At 39.4% G+C, this 18,993-nt stretch overlaps 1 protein-coding gene across 3 annotated transcripts in view; it reads right to left on the minus strand.

Annotated features, from left to right (window-relative positions):
• Window positions 1-18,993, minus strand: part of FIG4 (FIG4 phosphoinositide 5-phosphatase) — a 173,608-nt gene that overhangs the window by 93,719 nt on the left and 60,896 nt on the right. For all 3 annotated transcript variants that reach the window (XM_070376482.1, XM_070376481.1, XM_070376483.1), the window contains 5 exons: window positions 14,504-14,652; window positions 11,221-11,349; window positions 8,638-8,738; window positions 5,182-5,344; window positions 4,658-4,755 (listed from right to left, as the gene is read on the minus strand). In XM_070376482.1, coding sequence (XP_070232583.1) covers window positions 4,658-4,755; window positions 5,182-5,344; window positions 8,638-8,738; window positions 11,221-11,349; window positions 14,504-14,652 — 640 coding nt within the window. The remainder of the gene's footprint in view (window positions 1-4,657; window positions 4,756-5,181; window positions 5,345-8,637; window positions 8,739-11,220; window positions 11,350-14,503; window positions 14,653-18,993) is intronic.

An 18,993-nucleotide genomic window follows, 5' to 3' on the forward strand; every position in this document is an offset into this window, starting at 1 on the left:
TCTCTCCTCTCCTTAAGGATCTCAAATGGCTCCTTCCCAAACACTTTTAAACACATCATTATGATCTCTTCAAGAAACAACAACCAGATGAAAACACCAACTCTTCCACATTTCTCACTAGGTGCTTCATTTTTCCAAGAGGATCCAACCAGTCCATCCTAAGGGAAATCAGTCCTATATATTCATTGGAAGGACTGATGCTGAGGCTGAAGCTCCAATACTTTGGTCACCTGATGCAAAGAACTGACTCACTGGAAAAGACCCTGATGCTGGGCAAGATTGAAGGCAGACAGAGGGAACGACAGAGGATGAGATGGTTGGATGGCATCACCAACTCGATGGACATGAGTTTGAGTGAGCTCCAGGAGTTGGTGATGGACAGGGAAGCCTGGGGTGTTGCGGTCCATGGGGTTAAAGAGTCGGACACAACTGAGCAACTGAACTGAACTGAGGGAAAAAGTCCTCCTGCAGCTCAGTCCAGGTCACTCAGTGCCCTGGTGCTGGGAACATAAATGAGCATATTTTCCATTTTCATCTTACCTGGCCCGTCAGCAGTCTTTGCTACAGTCAACTGCTTGCTTCCTTCACCACAAAACACGCCTTCTCTTAGCTGTCAGAGCACAGCACTCACCTGGTTTTCCTCCTACTTTCCCATCTGTCCTTCCTCTGACTCCTTTATGGATTCAGCCTGTTCTGCCTGGACATCAGGAGGCTGGAGGTTCTCAAGTCAAGACCAGGGGCTCTCCACTCTTCTCTCTCGGTACCCTCAGTTGGGCATCCTCTCCACACCCATGTCTTCAAATATTGCCAGGACTCAGATGGGCCATAATATCATATCTCAGCCCAGACCTCTCTCCTGAGCTTCCATCTCACACAGCGACCACCTACTTACCATCTCCTTTGATAGGACTCCATCCATCTCAAACCTCAACACATTCAAACCACACTCATCGCCTTCCCTCACAGTCTGTGTTCCCTGGCTCAGTGCCTGGCATCACCACCCATTCACCTGAGTGAGCCAGGAACCTGAGGATCAAGTCTCACCCCTCCCTCTCCCTCATCTCAGACCCAGCTCATCACTGGCTCTACTGCCTGTGTGCACTCCTCCCCACCTCTGCATTGCCACCCTAGCTGTGGCCAGTTACCCCTTTTCTGGATAATTATAACAGCCTATGGGGTCTTTCAACATCAACTTTAGTCTGTACCAATCCAATCGTTCTCTACGTTGAGATCAGGATAATTTTCTCAAAACAGAAATCTGATCACCATCTTCTCAACTCTACAAAACCTTCCACGGTTTTGGAAAGTCAAGATAAGACCTGACTCATTAACACACCCTACAAGGCTCTTCAAGTCTGGCATAACTACCTCTTCAGTCTCTTCTCACAACAGGCTCTCCTGCCTGCATTCTCTGGGACCCAGTCAGAGAGGCTTTTTCTTCCTCAAACGCATGTTCTGCCCTCCTTTCCCAGGGCCTTGCGCTTGCTGCTCTCTTTCCTCTTGGCCTTGTAAAGGCCTCTTCATTCAGAGGCGTTACACTGACTCATCACTTCTTCAGGGAAGACTTCTCTCCCAGAATCGTAACCCTGTTCTGGTACCTCTGCCTCACTTTACCATCTCCTGTTAGACTGTGAGCCCAGAGAAGACAGGGACTGTTTTTATGATTGCCTTGGGCACAAAGGAAACCTTCAAAACTGTTAAACAGTGGCTTCAAATAGACATAGGATTCCTTGGCTTCTAATTAAATTGAATTATGCTTATTATAATTGATGATCTCGGTTATCCAGGTCATACAGTCAGCAAAAACAAGACTGGGAGTGACTAGGACTCAGATCATGAACTCCTTATTGCAAAATTCAGACTTGAAGAAAGTAGGGAAAACTACTAGGTCATTCAAGTGTGACCTAAATCAAATCACTTACAGTAGAAGTGACAAATAGATTCAAGGGATTAGATCTGATAGAGTGCCTAAAGAACTATGGACAAAACTATGGACATAGGATTGTATAGGAGGTGGTGACCAAAACCATCACCAAGAAAAAGAAATGCAAAAAGGCAAAATGGTTGTCTGAGGAGGCCTTACAAAGAGCTAAGAAAAGAAGAGAAGCGAAAGGCAAAGGAGAAAAAGAAAGATACACCCATCTGAATGCAGAGTTTCAAAGAATAGCAAGGAGAGATGAGTCTTCTTAAGTGAACAATGCAAATAAAGGAAAACAATAGAATAGGAAAGACCAGCTATCTCTTCAAGAAAATTAGAGATATCAAGGGAACATTTTATGCAAAGATGGGCACAATAAAGGACAGAAACTATGAATAAAACAGAAGCAGAAGAAATTAAGAAGAGATGACAAAACACACAGGAGAGCTGTACAAAAAAATTCTTAATGACCCGGAAAACCACGATGGTGTGATCACTCACCTAGAACCAGACATCCTGGAGTGCAAAGTCAAGCAGGCCTTAGGAAGCATTACTATGAACAAAGCTAGTGGAGGTGATGGAATTCCAGCTGAGTTATTTCAAATCCTAAAAGATGATGCTGTTAAACTGCTGCACTCAATATGCCAACAAATTTGGAAAATCCAGCAGTGGCCACAGGACTGGAAAAGGTTCATTCCAAACCCAAAGAATAAAAATGCCAAAGAATGTTCAAACTACAATACAACTGTACTCATTTCACATGTTAGCAAGGTAATGCTCAAAATCCTTCAAGCTAGGTTTCAATAGTACATGAACCTAGACCTTTCAAATGTACAAGCTGGATTTAGAAAAGGCACAGGAACCAGAGATCAAATTGCCAACATCTGCTGGATCACAGGAAAATAAGGGAATTCCAGAAAAATATCTACTTCTGCTTTATTGACTATGCCAAAGCCTTTGACTGTGTGGGTCACAAACTGGAAAATATTAAAGAGATGGGAATACCACACCACCCTGCCTGCCTCCTAAGAAACCAGTATGTAGGTTAAGAAGCAACAGTTAGAACCAATTTCAAACTAGGAAAGGAGTACGTCAAGGCTGTATATTGTCATCCTGCTTATTTAACTTCTATGCAAAATACATCATGCGAAATGCCAGGCTGAATGAAGCTCAAGTTGTAATCAAGATGGCCAGGAGAAATATCAACAACCTCAGATATGCAAAAGACACCACCCTAATGGCAGAAAGTAAAGAAGAACTAAAGAGCCTCTTGATGAAGGTGAAAGACAAGAGTGAAAAAGCTGACTTAAAACTCAACAGTCTAAACACTAACATCATGGCATCTGGTCCCATTACTTCTTGGCAAATAAATGGGGAAAAAATTGAAACAGTGACAGACTTAATCTTTGGGGGCTCCAAAATCACTGCAGACAGTGACATCAGCCATAAAATTAAAAGATGCTTGTTCCTTGGAAGAAAAGCTTTGACAAACCTAGAGAGTGTATTAAAAAGCAGAGACATTACTTTGCTGACAAAGGTCTGTATACTCAAAGCTATGGTTTTTCCAGTAATCATGTACAGATGTGAGAAATGGACCATAAAGAAGGCTAAGCACTGAAAAGTTGATGCTTTTGAACTGTGGTGTTGAAGAAGACTCTTTAGAGTCCCTAGGACAGCAAGGAGATCAAACCAGTCAATCCTAAAGGGAATCAGTCCTGAATATTCATTGGAAGGACTGAAGCTGAAGCTCCAATACTTTGGCCACCTGATATGAAGAGCTGACTTTTGGACAAGACCCTGATGCTGGGAAAGACTGAAGACAGCGAAGGGGGTGACAAAGGAGAGATGATTGGATGCTATCACTGACAACAGACCTGAGTTTGAGCAAACTCTGGGAGATGGTGAAAGACTGGGAAGCCTGGTGTGCTGCAGTACATGGGGTCACAAAGAGTCAGACATGACCGAGTGACTGAACAACAACAACAAATACTTATTAACCAACTTGTCAGAATAATCTCAGATACTAGAAGGTGTTGGCCAACTGCCATAGGCATAATAAACAAAACACTTGCTTCTCATACTCAGGGTTTTCCTAGCCACAGAATGAGATTCCTCCATTTCATTTGGTTGCAACAGACACAGATACAATTTCCTACCTGGTCTCCTATACTCCGTGCCAGGCCTTTGACCTGGCTGCCTACTCATATACACAAGACATGCTGACCAGTGTTCTCTGACATGGAAGCACAGAAATATGAGACCAGGTCACCATGCTGTCCACCAGATTCCTGAGCCATAACTGCACCCCAATTTCTGAATCTAGTCTTTAGATCCTATTACCACATATTATCTTGCCCAGCTGATCTTCTGGATTGTCAAGGGAAGTTACTCTATCAAGGCTAGCCTGTGAGTGTTTGATCTCCATGCGTCCTTCTCCCAGATGTCCTGGAAACTGAGGCAGAATTTCACCCATACCTAGCTCACCCCAGGAAATTAGAAGACAGACATGCTCATTTCTCTTTTTCCTAGAAAACCCACCACAGAGTCTCTGAAGTTACCCAGGGAAGAGGCCACGTGGACTCTGAGGCCAAAGGACAGAGGTTCAGACAGTTCAGACACGGTGAGTCGTCACAGCACGATCAACCCACAACCCTCTCCTCCTTTAAAGCAGGCTAGTTAAGCCCCTTCATGTTGTCCAGTGTGATTGAATTTCATAAGCAAACAGAGAGCATGTCATACCTTCACTAAATTCAAGACGATGATGGGCGAGCCAAACCTCTGAAGCATCTGGTCAAAGTGAAGGGCAGCCACGTGGGCAAATGGATCTGCCTGATCCACTGGGAGGAAAAAACAAATAAGTACCAGAATGAAAATTATACAGTAAGAATAAAAGCAGCACAGGGTCTTGTTTCACTTTATAATGGTTATAGAAATGTAACTCAATTGATCTTCTGGTAGTTTCATGTCTCAAATTCCTCTTCAGTGCATCATTCTTCATATATTTATTGAATTTGAATGATTCTTACATTTCTGAATATAATTAATTATATTTACATATTTTAAAATATAAATAATTTTCTAGTGGCCAAAATTAAAAATGAAAGTATATAAAGCTGTTGCATAAAAAATACCAGTAGTCCTGATTCTAAATTATCTACTTTTCAGAACTAAAACTCCATGCTTTTATGAAATTTCTGTTGGCAGCAGTTTACTCTCTAATGTGGGTAAAGGAGAGTTACTACTGAAAAGACTGTTCCACTCACAGGTAATAGGTGGCTTAGGCATCATAGTTGAAATGTCCTGTGACCAGTATAAGGGAACTGATCCCCTAACTTGCACATAAGAAGAATAACTTCCTGCAGTAAAAGACATGACAGAAGCGTCGCAGAGCATTTGTTCAGTCTCCACTTCATTTGCAACATCACCCTGGAAAGAAAGGTGCATTTACAGGCGTTTTATATTCTCAGAATTTTTTCAGGGAAAAAAATGTCAAGTACAGAATGAAAATATAATTCCTATTCTTAGGCAATGGCACCCCACCCCAATTCCTATTCTTAGGATATTTTAAAAGAGGTAAGTGCTGATCAATATTTGATGCATATATTAAAAAAGGAAAATCATTAAGATACAATAAAGGAAGGCAATTAAAAATAGCAGAGAATAGACGAGGGAAAAATCAAATTAATAGCTAATAATACAGATAATAGAGTACAGAGAAGGAGAGAAAAGGAAAACAATTACAAGATATTACAGGAGATTAGTAAGACCAGTGAAATATAAAAATTCAATTCTGAAGACCAAGGAGGAATGAAAGGACAAAAAGTAAGATTCAAATAAAATGCCTGATGGACACAAGAAAAAAAACCTTGAGACAGCTTTACTTATAATGTATATGAGGATTTAACAAAGAATAATTTTAGAGGCATTAATAACGTGACTGTTTAATTACCCTTGCTATATCCAAAACTACATAACAGAGCTGCAAAACTCTATTCTTGTCCAGTTGCTCAGTCGTGTCCAACGCTTTGTGACCCCAAGGACTCCAGCTCGCCAGGCTTCCCTACCCATCACCAGCTCCCGGAGCTTGCACAAACTCATGTCCATTGAGTTGGTGATGTCATCCAACCACCTCATCCTCTGTCATCCCCTTCTCCTCCTGCCTTCAATTGTTCCCAGCATCAGGGTCTTTTCCAACGAGTCACTTCTTTGCATCAGGTGGCCAACTACTAGAGTTTCAGCTTCAGCATCAGTCTTCCAATGAATATGCAGGACTGATTTCCTCTGGGATTGACTGGTTTGATCTCCTTGCAGTCCAGGGGACTCTCAAGGGTCTTCTCCAACACCACAGTTCAAAAGCATCAATTCTTCAGCACTCAGCTTTCTTTATAGTCCAACTATCACATACATACATGACTACTGAAAAAACCATAGCTTTGACTATACGGACTTTTCTTGGCAAAATAACATCTCTGTTTTTTAGCACACTATCTAGGTTTGTCATAGCTTTTCTTCCAAGGAGCAAGCATCTCTTAATTTCATGGCTGCAGTCACCATATGCAATGATTTTGGAACCCAAGAAAATAAAGTCTATCACTGTTTCCATTCTTCTCCCATCTATTTGCCATGAAGTGATGGGACCAGATGCTATGCTCTTAGTGTTTTGACTGTTAAGTTTTAAGCCAACTTTTTCACTCTCCTCTTTCACTTTCATCAAGAGGCTCTTTAATTCCTCTTTGCTTTCTGCCATAAGGGTGGTGTCATATGCATATCTGTGGTTATTGATATTTCTCCCACAATCTTGATTTCAGCTTGTGCTTCATCCAGCCCGGCATTTTGCATGATATACTCTGCATATAAGTTAAATAAGCAGGGTGACAATATACAGCTTTGATGTACTCCTTTCCCAATTTGGAATCAGTCCATTGTTCCATATCCAGTTCTAACTGTTGCTTCTTGACCTGAATACAGGTTTCATAGGAGGCAGGTAAAGAGGTCTGGTATTCCCATCTCTTTAACAATTTTCCACAGTTTGTTGTGATTCACACAAAGGCTTGAGCATAGTCAATGAAGCCGAAATAGATGTTTTCCTGGAATTCTCTTGCTTTTTCTATGATCCAAAGCCTTTTCTAAATCCAGCTTGAACATCCGGAAGTTCTTAGTTCATGTACTGTTGAAGCCTTGCTTGGAGCATTTTGAGCATTACTTTGCTAGCGTGTGAAATGAGTGCAATTGTACAGCAGTTTGAACGTTCTTTGGCATTGGGATGAAAACTGATCTTTTTCAGTCCTGGGGCCACCGCTGAGTTTTCCTAATTTCTGACATATTGAGTGCGGCACTTTAACAGCATCATCTTTTAGGATTTGAAATAACTCAGCTGGAATTCCATCACCTTCACTAATTTTGTTCATTGTAATGCTTCTTAAGGCATACTTGACTTCACACTCTGATGTCTGGCTCTAGGTGAGTGATCACACCACTGTGGTTTTCTGGGTCACTAAGACCTCTTTTGGAGAATGGCAACCCACTCCAATACTCTTGCCTGGAAAATCCCATGGATGGAGGAGACTGGTGGGCTGCAGTCCATGGGGTCACGAAGAGTCAGACACTTACTGAGCAACTTCACTTTCACTTTTCACTCTCATGCATTGGAGAAGGAAATGGCAACCCACTCCAGTGTTCTTGCCTGGAGAATCCCAGGGATGGCAGAGCTTGGTAGGCTGCCATCTACGGGGTCACACAGAGTCAGACACGACAGAAGTAACTTAGCAGCAGCAGCAGCAGCAAGACCTCTTTTGTATAGTTCTTCTGTGTATTATTGCCACCTCTTCTTAATGTCTTCTGCTTCTGTTAGGTTCTTACCGTTTCTGTCCTTTATTGTGCCTATCTTTGCATGAAATGCTCCCTTCATATCTCTAATTTTCTTGAAGAGATCTCTAGTTTTCCCCATTCTATTGTTTTCCTCTATTTCTTTGCATTGTTCACTTATGAAGGCTTTCTTATTTCTCCTTGCTATTCTTTGGAACTCTGCATTCAGATGGGTACATCTTTTTTTCTTAAAGCGACAGTTATATCTATGTTCATTGTTGATATGATTTTAAGAACGAATGTTGCTATATTAAGGCAGGATCAAAACCCAATGTCTCACCCAGTCTATCTACTCGATCACACATCAGTGTAAGACTCCAGTTGTCTGTTGCAGAAAGAGACGAAACACTCAAAGCACGCTACATGACCAAAGGCAGAACAGATGAATATGTTGTTTTTTTCCTAGGGATGAGTGGAAGGAGTCTGTCTTGAGCCAAACTAAAGCAGAGGGAAGCGGGTAAAGGGTTTCCAGGCCTTGCTTTACTCAATTTTCTCATCAAGGATGCTTTTCCAAAGAGCGCTCCCCTCCATTTATTCCTTGGGTGGAGATGCTTTGCTATTTTAGTCTCTCCACTAAATATGTACTGCATTTTAAAATCTATTACAGAAATGGCTCATCCTCCAAAACATTAGACATTTTATAACTCCCTAAGGCACTGCATAACGCTATGATAGCTGATTTTTCAGAACATCTATACATTAGTCATATTCCTCACAAGTTTCAGAGGCTCTAGAGAATTCATTATTCTCTTGATAATGTCCCAAACTGAGATATTCCACTTTCTAAAATTCCACTTTGCTTTATCTGTCACCAGAGCTGAAATAAATAGTTAAATTGCCAGCAGGAATCTTACCTCACAGTTTGCACCTCTTTTGAGAAAACGGGTCCCAGCGAACTTACTGGATCTTCTAGCTATTAAAGTGACATACACAGGTCGCCCATAGATCAACAGCTCTTAGAAATCTAGTTAAAGCTGTTTAGCGCTCATGACCATCACACCCAACCAAGAGAATCATTCTGTGTTAAATATATTTTGTTCAGCAGGTTAAAGAACACCAAAAAGCTTCACCCAAGAAATGGAACAGCACTGGGTCTAACTGCTCTTTTGAAGTATGAAGGTATTAAGGTAAAACCAAACCTTACTAAAGAGTGGTTTCCATGAATTTCAGAGGAAATGGTAACCGGATGTAGGGTTATTGGTCAAGGGAAGACCTGTGGTCCCTCCTTGCAGCCAGGTAAGAATGTAAAAGGTACAATTAATCCTTCTTCATTCTTCAGAGACCATACACCTATCAAAGTGACCACCCTCCATTAACAGGGTGTTTAAATTATGAAGCAATAGCTAATTCTGAGGGAATGGAGTTAGCATAGTACTGTGAGAGCACCCAAATTTGTCACCTAATTGCAAAACTGAACACTGGGAACTGTATAACCAAAATAAAGTTTCAATTAATATTGTCACCTTAGTTAACTTTCTGAACCTCAGTTTCATCTTCTGTAAAATGGTGTAAGTGCAAAAAAAAAAGTAACCAATTTTATTAGGTGGTTGGGAAGACTGGGTTTGGTAATGTGCGCCTGGCTTGTAGCAAACATTCAATGAATAGCAATGACTGTTACCATCATATACATTCCAGAATTCATTAAATGCTTGTTAACTGGGAGACTGGATTCATCATTTCAACTAATGAGCTTTAAAATTATAATCTATGGTGCTATTTACTACTTTAAAGAAACAACCATTTATTGTACTTAATACATGCCAGGCCTGAGTTAGCTCTTGAGAAATAAAAGACAGTTTAGAATTACTTTTTAGAAACTGCCCTTAGAAACTGTAGCACCTTCTCTCTCTTTTTTTTTTTTTTTGGATCTGCAGTGGTTTTATTTTATTTTTTTTTAATGAAGGTGGTAGAAACTGTGTGTTTTTTCCAGTTTAATTCTACTTTTGGAAAAATATATAGTAATTTGGGGCCAAATCTCATTATTCGGTGAATGATCAAGCAGATAATACCACTCACTGGTTGAAAATGAGTATAAGGTAATGAGCCATTTTACGTGTAACACGTAAATCTCACCAAATTCATTCCAAAAGTCCTCTGCATCTTCATCTAGCCTCTCCTCACCCTCACTTGCCACAAAGGAAGCAAAACAGGTCCTCTCCAAGGCCAACCTCTCCAACTCTACCCTTTGACTCCCTGACTCCACTCCTGTCAATATTCTGGTGCAAGAAAGCACATTATTGGTTTATCACATTCACCCATTCAGTGGTCTCAAGACAACCACTCCTTTGAAGTGTTCACTCTAGGTTTTTAACTAACCTAAGACACAAGGAAGAATGTCAACCAGAAAGCATGCTAAGTGCACAAATGTTCTTCAGGATCTCTAAAAGGGGCAGGAAAAAACTTAACACCACTTCTAAAAAGTAGACATTGCCTTCTTAAGCCTCATAAGAACACATTCACTATACCTAGAAATCAAATAAAACAACAAATGATATTTATAAGATTGATTTACCAGCTTAATACCAAGCTCAACCTATGTCTATTTAATCTATTATGACTCTTCTCAATCCAGATCTTCATTACATTATGCCTGAACCACTGCAATCTTGTCCTAATGCATGTCCCTTGGTCTAGGGTGGATCAGATGGTAAAGAATCTACCAGCAATGCAGGAGACCCAGGTTTGATCCCTGGGTTGGGAAGATACCCTGCAGGAGGAAATGGCAATCCAGTCCAGTCTTGCCTGGAGAATTCCATGGACAGAGGAGCCTGGAGGGTTACAGTCCACAGGGTCACAAATAGTGGGACATTATGGAGTGACCAGCACACTTTGAAAATGGTTACCCACCCAAGCTTCCTAAGTACTAATTTGTATGTTACCATTTGAAAAAAACTTTCAAAAATTCTAGCACCAAACCGAAAGTCCTTCATCCGACCATCAAAGTAATCTGGTGACTGGCAGTCTGACTCCTCCCTAACCCATCTCCTTTCCACCCCATTGTGCCTCCCAGGCATTGTATACACAAACCACAAGTACACTCCCATAAATTTTTCCAACTCTACACTCACGATGCTTCCCCAGCCCACAGTCTCACTGCTGAGGCCTGCTTCTTGATCAAGTCAAGCCAAGTTCAACTCTTCCTATGAGCCTGGCCCCATCCTCCCCTCCGGTTAGCGATTCTGCTCCTGCTCTTAGGTAAGAATGACACTTACTACCCACAGCACTTTCTGTGCCCAGAACATTTTCTTCCTTGTTATTTACCTGTCTGTAGACATAATAGATCTGCATTCCTTTGTATTTCAACCACACAGAATGCATAATTATAATCTATCTGCAGGATGCACAGATAATTATAATGATTGTATAATTCACATACAGCTTTCTACAAATGTTATAGCATAAATTTAATAATATCTTAATGCTTTAAAAAAGGATACTTGACTGCCCACAGAATCCATGAATAATGTATAGCAGCCAGTCACGATGGACAGTATTTTTAATTATATCTAGAAGTTCGCCGTTCCACACGTACTTCATGTAAGGCTCACTAGAGATCCCAAATACACCTGAAAAAATAAGAGTTGGTATCAGGAAGATAAGGAAATTGGTTGACATTCAATTCATTTTTAAGCTCTTAAACTTTTGTTTTTTAATTTCAAAATGTCTGATAAATCTCACTGCTGTTTTCAGTGGATATAACTCATCTCACTGCCCAGAACACTGTGCTGATCCTGTACAAAGTTAAAGAAAAAACACATTTTTCTGATCTATGAGAGTTTTGAACCTAGAGAAAAGCAAGCAACTGGGAAATTAAGGACACACGTACAAATACATGAATGAGGCTGACAGCAGGAGCAGTGACTAGGAGCATGGCTCTGGTGTCACAGTGCTGGGTCCACATCAGAGCTCTGCCTCGCCAGCAGGGTGACAGGTGTGACCAAGAGGGTCACTTATTTCAGTGCCCTGTTTGCTCTTGCATGCCCCTTTCGTGTGATTGTTGTAAAGGCAAGTTGATAGTGCACATGAAATGCTCAGAACAAGTCTCGTGTCTTACTCATAATTCCATAAGTGGTAGTTATTACATCAAGCTTTTTTGATATGAGAAAATTAATTTCATCAAGCATCATTTCAGGATATCCAGATAAATTTACTAAATATCAGTAAGTTTTACAAAACTTATATAAAGTACAAAATAAGAAATAAGTATAAAAGCAATGGCTTAAAAGATTGTAACAGTTCTGCTTAGAGACAATCAATACTATTTTTCTTCTCAAAACATGTATGTTAAGAGTGTTTATATATACTCTGACAAATACCCTTTGGTTTTATTTATAAAAAGTAAGCCTTCTCTGCCCCTTCAATGACATTACATTGAGTATGAATAATGGAAAGGAGTCCTGTCTTTGTTACTTACCAGCTCTGTGACCTTTGGCAAGTTACATAACATCTCAGAACCTCAATTTTCTAAACTGTAAAATGATGATACCACTCACCTCAGAGATATAATCCAGATTAAAAAAATATATAATATATGCAAAGTGACTAACATGCTGCCTGACACGTTAGAGACTTTTTAAAAAATGTATTATTTTCCTTTTCTACCTACGCAGACAACTTTTGCCCTCACTTTCTCTTTCCTATCAGTTTCTCCCTGTGTAGTAGGAGAATAATGCGTCCCTTCCCCACAGAAAAATATCTATGTTCTAATCACTAGAGCCCATGAGTAAGTTATGTCATGTGGCAAGGAGAAATTAAAGCTGCAGATGGAATTAAGGTTGCTAATTAAGATGGGCAGACTATTCTGAATTGTCCAAGAGGGCCCACTGTAATCACGTGGGCATTGTGTGTTAAAGAGGGGAACGGGAGTGAGAGTGTCAGAGTGACGTCATGTGGGCAATCCTCGGCCAGCCATTGCTGGCTCTGAAGATGGAAAGGGCAAGGAAATGGCTTTTTCCTTAGGGTCTCAAGAAAGAAATGCAGCCTTACCAACACTCTAACTCTAGCCCACCAAGATCTCTTTTGGACTTTTGACTTCTGTAGGATAATAAATGTGTATAGTTTTAAGTCACTTAATTTGTGGAAATTTCTTACAGCAGTCATAAAAACCTAATACACAGTGTATTCATATCTATCAAGCAGAACTGCTCGAGCGATAGTAAAAAGTTAGGTAGATTTTGGAGTCTTAATTCAGATCTCAGTACAGATATTCAGATTCGCATGGGAGATGACACACACTGCATACTTACTAATGCTTTTAGCTTTTCTATCACTAAGCACAATATTTAGAAGAAATGATGTGACAAATACTCAGGTACACATTATCTTACCCTCCACCTGCCTCGAGTGGCACAGATCACAATTCAGATGAACCACAGCAAATTTCTGTGATCTAGATGTTTTGGGGTAGGGAGGGTGCACAGGGTTTTGCTTTAGCTCAAGTGACAGTCAGTCTAATAAATGAACAAGAGTCAAAGGCAATGAACAGAGATGGCATTCAGTTGAAGTAAGTCTCAGTCTTCTTAGAGTGGACCAGAACTTCTGGCAAAAGGCTAACAGAGCACAGCCTCTTCCTGAGTGTCCTGCAAGGACAAACCTTCTGGAACCTACCTTCGACCTCTGCACCCACATCTTCATCGCTGTCACAGAAGTGGCACTGAGGAAGGGACCCAAAGACACTACAGACTTTTCGTTTCCACAGTAAGGCCAATTCAGCTAAACTGTCTTAACTTTACGTTTGAAGCAATGCCTTCACAACATTCACTCTGGCAATGTCTCTGGCCTTAGAGTGCTAGACCAATCCCTAAATCTAGAGATAAAGGTATCCATTCTGCTGTGTGGCTGGTCAGTCCCAGATCCCCAGGGTCACCCTAGACCAGTCACACACAGGTCCTGCAGTAACCCCACAACAGTCCTGACAGAAGCAGGCTGTGGGAGGGACAGGTGGGTCAAACTGAGACCAATCATGTCAGAACAGCCTCTGACCTTCTGCAAGGGTTCCTCTGGACACTGGCCTTGTGATCTTAACCTCTAGGTCTCGGCCTCCTACTTATCATGTATTTATTTGAAAGCAGCATTACACCTCCTGAGTAGCTTTTTATGAGGATTAGAGATATGATACATAAATGTCTAGGCTGCAACAGGAAACCCAGGGTAACTTTTTTCTACAATTCAAGTTATACACAATTGGTCTCTATAAAGAAAAATAGGTGGTGGTGTGTATTCTTCAATATTTAAAAAGAAAATTCTCCAGCCAAAGACTAAAGTTGAATGAATTCCATAAAAGGTGCATAAAATTTTGCTAGAAAACATCAGCATACAATTTTCTGCCTTTCCCACAAATGAAATCAATTTGGTGATACATGATCTCTGGACTTCCCTGGTAGCTTAGGCAGTAAACAATCTGTCTGCAATGCAGGAGACCCAGGTTCAATTCCTGGGTCGGGAAGATCCCCTGGAGAAGGAAATGACAAGCCACTCAGGTATTCTTGCCTGGAGAATCCCATGGACAGAGGAGCCTGGCAGACTTAGCGACTAAACCACCACCATGATCTCTATAAAAATGAATTCATTTATATGAATTCATATATCTGAAGCAACTTCATGAAAAGACAAAGAACAAATAAGAAAGGAGAAATATGAAGGAAATGTGAGTGAATTTAATGAGATGCCGTTTCATAGATGTCACATTAACATATATTGGATGTGCTGAAAACCACCTACCGTTTCCACCCTGTGTAATCAATCCTTCATCTTCAAAGATGTCGAAACTTTCCTGGCGAGTCTGGGTGGTTTCTGACTTTAACATCTCCAGGGGCATTCGCAAGACTGTGAGATTATACTGAAGTGAGTGGGACAAATCATAGCTATAACTGAGAAGAGAAAGCTTAATAAGAATTAGAAAAGCAAAACATATTTCATAATCTTGGCTCCCAGAAGGAATTAAAACCTATGAACTAAATTAGTTAGCACCTAATTATGAACTGAATTATTAGCACCAACAACAGAAGCGATGTTGTTCAAATAAGCACCTTAAACATAGTAAATCATGAATATAATTGGAAATTTAAAAATCATTACATGACTTAGGCATTTGCATAACTAGAAATACACAATAAAATGTTAGTAACCTACATTCACTGATTTGCATATGCACTTTGTGCTTCACACTGAAATTAATCTAACTTCATAGTTTTGTATAACAAAGTCACACTTTTATATTTATCTAAATGGACTATTAAAAATGCTATAATATCCACTCTAATAGTATTATACAAGGTCTGTACTCTAGTTTACCTGAATGAAAATAATTATATTAATTACTAAAGGTGGCACCATAATTTATTTAGTAATAAAATAAGAATAAGTGAATAACACAAGCCACTAGAGTGATACATGTTTGAGAAGCATGTCATTAAAAAAATTATAAGTCTGTGCAAATAAAATTTATACAAAATCAACTTTTATAAGTATCTTAAGCTATATATTTTTAGCACAGAATTTCAGACAGTATCTAGAATTTCTTAAGTTATACAAATTTGAAAGTATTCTAGTCATACTTTAAAATAGTTACAACTTCAGATTCTCACACATTATTATTTCTTCTTTAGTTTATTAATATAATTTGAAATTGATTTTTATTTAATCTGTTAAATTTAAATCTACCACATTTTCTTGATAGAGCCATTAATTTTATTAGCATTTGATCTCAGAGAGATAAAAACTGTATTAAGAAGTTGGTTTCTCAATCCCATATGCAAGAGCATAAAAAAACCTTTGCAATAAATTTAACCAAAGAGGTAAAAGATCTATATACTGAAAATTATAAGACATGAATAAAATAAACGAATAAGACACAAATAAATGGAAAGGTATCCAGTGTTCATGGAGTGAGTGAAAGTCGCTCAGTCGTGTTCAACTCTTTGTGACCCCATGGACTATATAGTCCATGGAATTCTCCAGGCCAGAATACTAGATTGGGTAGCCTTTCCCTTCTCCAGGGGATCTTCCCAAGCCAGGGATCAAACCGAGATCTCCCACATTGCAGACAGATTCTTTACTAGCTGAGCCATAAGAGAAACCCAGTGTTCATGAAACAGAAGAATACTGTGTAAATAACCATACTACCCAAAGCCATCTACAGATTCAATACAATCTGTATCAAAATTCCAATTACATTTTCCACAGGAATAGAAAAAAACAATTCTAAAATTTGTATGGAACCACAGAAGACTCCTAATAGTCAAAGCACTCTTAAGAAAGAAGAACAAAGCTGGAGGTATCAAACTTCATCACAAAGTTACAGCATCAAAACAGCATGTTACAAGATAAAAAAGACACCTAGACCAATTGGAGAAGGAAATGGCAACCCACTCCAGTGTTCTTGCCTGGGAATCCCAGGGATGAGGGAGCCTGGTGGGCTGCCGTCTATGGGGTCGCACAGAGTCGGACACGACTGAAGTGACTTAGCAGCAGACCAATGGAACAGAATTGAGAGCCTGAAATAAAACCACTCGGATACAGTCAACTAAAAATTTGACCAGGCAGCCAAAAAGATGAATGGAGAAAGGATGGGCTTCCCTGGTGGCTCAGACAGTAAAGAATCTACCTCCAATACAATGCAGGAGACCCAGGTTTGATCCCCGGGTTGGAAAGATCCCCTGGAGAAGGGAATGGCCACCTGTTCCAGTATTCTTGCCTGGAGAATTCCATGAACAGTGTAGCTTGGCGGGCTACAGTCCATGGGGTCTCAATGAGTTGGACATGACTGAGCGACTGACAACCCCTTTTCCAAAAGACAAATGGAGAAAGGATAGTCTCTTCAATAAATGTATTAGGAAAACTGGACAACCACCTGCAGAAGAATGAAACTGGACCCCTGTCTTACACCACTCACAAAAATCCACTCAAAATGGATTAAAGACTTAAATGTAAGACCTGAAACTATAAACAAATAAAAGAAAACACAGGGAAAAGCTCCTTGACATTGGTCTTCACAAATATTATTTTTGGACATGATACCAAAAGTGCAAGCAACAAAAGCAAAAACAAATGAAACATCAAAATAAAACGCTTTGCACAGAGAAAGAGTGAGTGAGAAAATAAAGAGGCGACTTTTTGAATGGGAGGAAATATTCGCAAACCACCTAACTGTTAATGGGTTGACAGCCAAAATACATAAGGAACTCATACAACTCAACAACAAACAAATAATCCAATTTTAAAATGGGCAAACGACTTGAATAGACATTTCCCCAAAGAAGACACACAAATGGCCAATAAATGCATGAAAAGATGCTCACCATCACATTGGGAAATGCAAATCAAGACAACAATGAGATATCACTTCATACCTATTAGAATGGCTATTATTAAAACAAGAAACGGCAGGGTTGGCAAGGATGTGGAGAAAAGAGAACTCTTTGCACTGCTGGTGGGAACATAAATTGGTGCAGCCATTATGGAAAATAAAATAGCAGTTCCTTAAAAATTAAAAGCAGAACTACCATTGGATCCAGAAATCCCATTTCTGGTTATATATCCAAAAGAAAAAAGATCACCATCTCAAAGAGCTATCTGCACCCCCATGCTCACTGTAGAATTAATCAAAATACCCAGATGAGGCAACAACCACAAATGAACACATTAATAAATTAACAAAGGAACAGATAAATAAAATATAGGGTATATAAAAAAAATGGTAGTTGCCAGTGGCTGGGGGAAATGGAGAACTATCAGTCAAAGAGTACAAACTCTTAGCCATAAGATAAATAAGATCTGGTTATCTAACATACAGCATGGTAACTGTAATTACACCCATGGCAGATTCATGTTGATGTATGGCAAAACCAATACAATATTGTAAAGTAATTAGCCTCCAATTAAAATAAATAAATTTAAAACAAAACAAAACAAAAAAAAGAATGAAAAAAAAACAACAACACTGAATTATGTGCTTGAAATGTGTTAAGGCAGTAAATCAAGTGTTATCAGTACACACACACAAAAATCACAACTGTGTGATGGGATGAAGGTGTTAACTAACACTGTGGTAATCATTCTGTGATACATCCATGTATCTAGTCATCACATTGTACGACTTAAACTTACAGATGTCAGTAATATCTCAATAAAGCTGGGGGCGGGGTGAGAAACTGGGCTTTTACTTTTAACAATCAACTTCTCCTATTTAAAACAACTGATTTATCCTAGCTGAATCTTAATGTAATACAACCTTTTTTAAAGTCTTTAACCTCGTATTTTTTACTTATGGGATAACTTGATAAGAACTCAGTAGGAGAATGCAGATGAACTTGAAAACCATGAAGGAGAAATCCCTTCTAACAGCTGAGCTCCACTGAGCTTCAGTAATACCTCAGAGACTATAAACAATTAAGCAATAATGGCTGGAAAGCAAATGATGGAGACAAATACAATGGAGATATACTTTCAATAAACATTTGTGGAAGTGAAAATTATTTCTTTAGAAGCCCTTCACTATACTATTGCTAAATTAATTAACTTTCTTCAGTTTCACATCATGAAGACATAATCCACTCTACATAGTAAACGTTTTTATTTCATAAATAAATAAATGGTTAACTATATTAAGAGTTTAAAAATAAATTTAAAATAATGCAAAGCACCCTAACAGTACATAATGCCAACGGCTACAACACTCTGGGTCCTCTTAGTCCTACGACCCAAGTCCACTGATTGCGATTTTGTGTTCTACATTTTACCTTGGACGTTGTAAGTGACAGAATTCTCCATGCAGCACAATAACTTGCTATATACCTGGCCTACATATTGGTCACTTCAGTGATGGTATAACACTCTCCCAGGATGCTCTGCCATAATTTATTGCTTATTTTTCAATTCACCATATTTGGGTTGTCCCTGCATTGGTTGGTTTGCTTGTTTGGGCCACGATAGAGACGCTATCTGTAAAGCTGGTGCCTTTACAAACAGGGACTAATATTTTCCCTCCTGATTTATTTTCTTCAGATATATTTTCATACATACTTGATGCTACATTCCTCCCCAGGAAAATCATTAATTTACAATGCCAACAACAATATGTTGGTACTGCAAAAGTTCTCCCTATTTTGAGTTTATTTTTACCTTTTACTAGACTGTTAACTGAAAACTGTGAAACGGTTACAACTCTACATACAGACTTTTAAAAAATTTATTTATTTTAATTGGAGGAT

This window comes from Bos mutus, chromosome 9 (genome assembly GCF_027580195.1).
Source record: "Bos mutus isolate GX-2022 chromosome 9, NWIPB_WYAK_1.1, whole genome shotgun sequence".
In the NCBI taxonomy this organism is placed as follows: Eukaryota; Metazoa; Chordata; class Mammalia; order Artiodactyla; family Bovidae; genus Bos; species Bos mutus.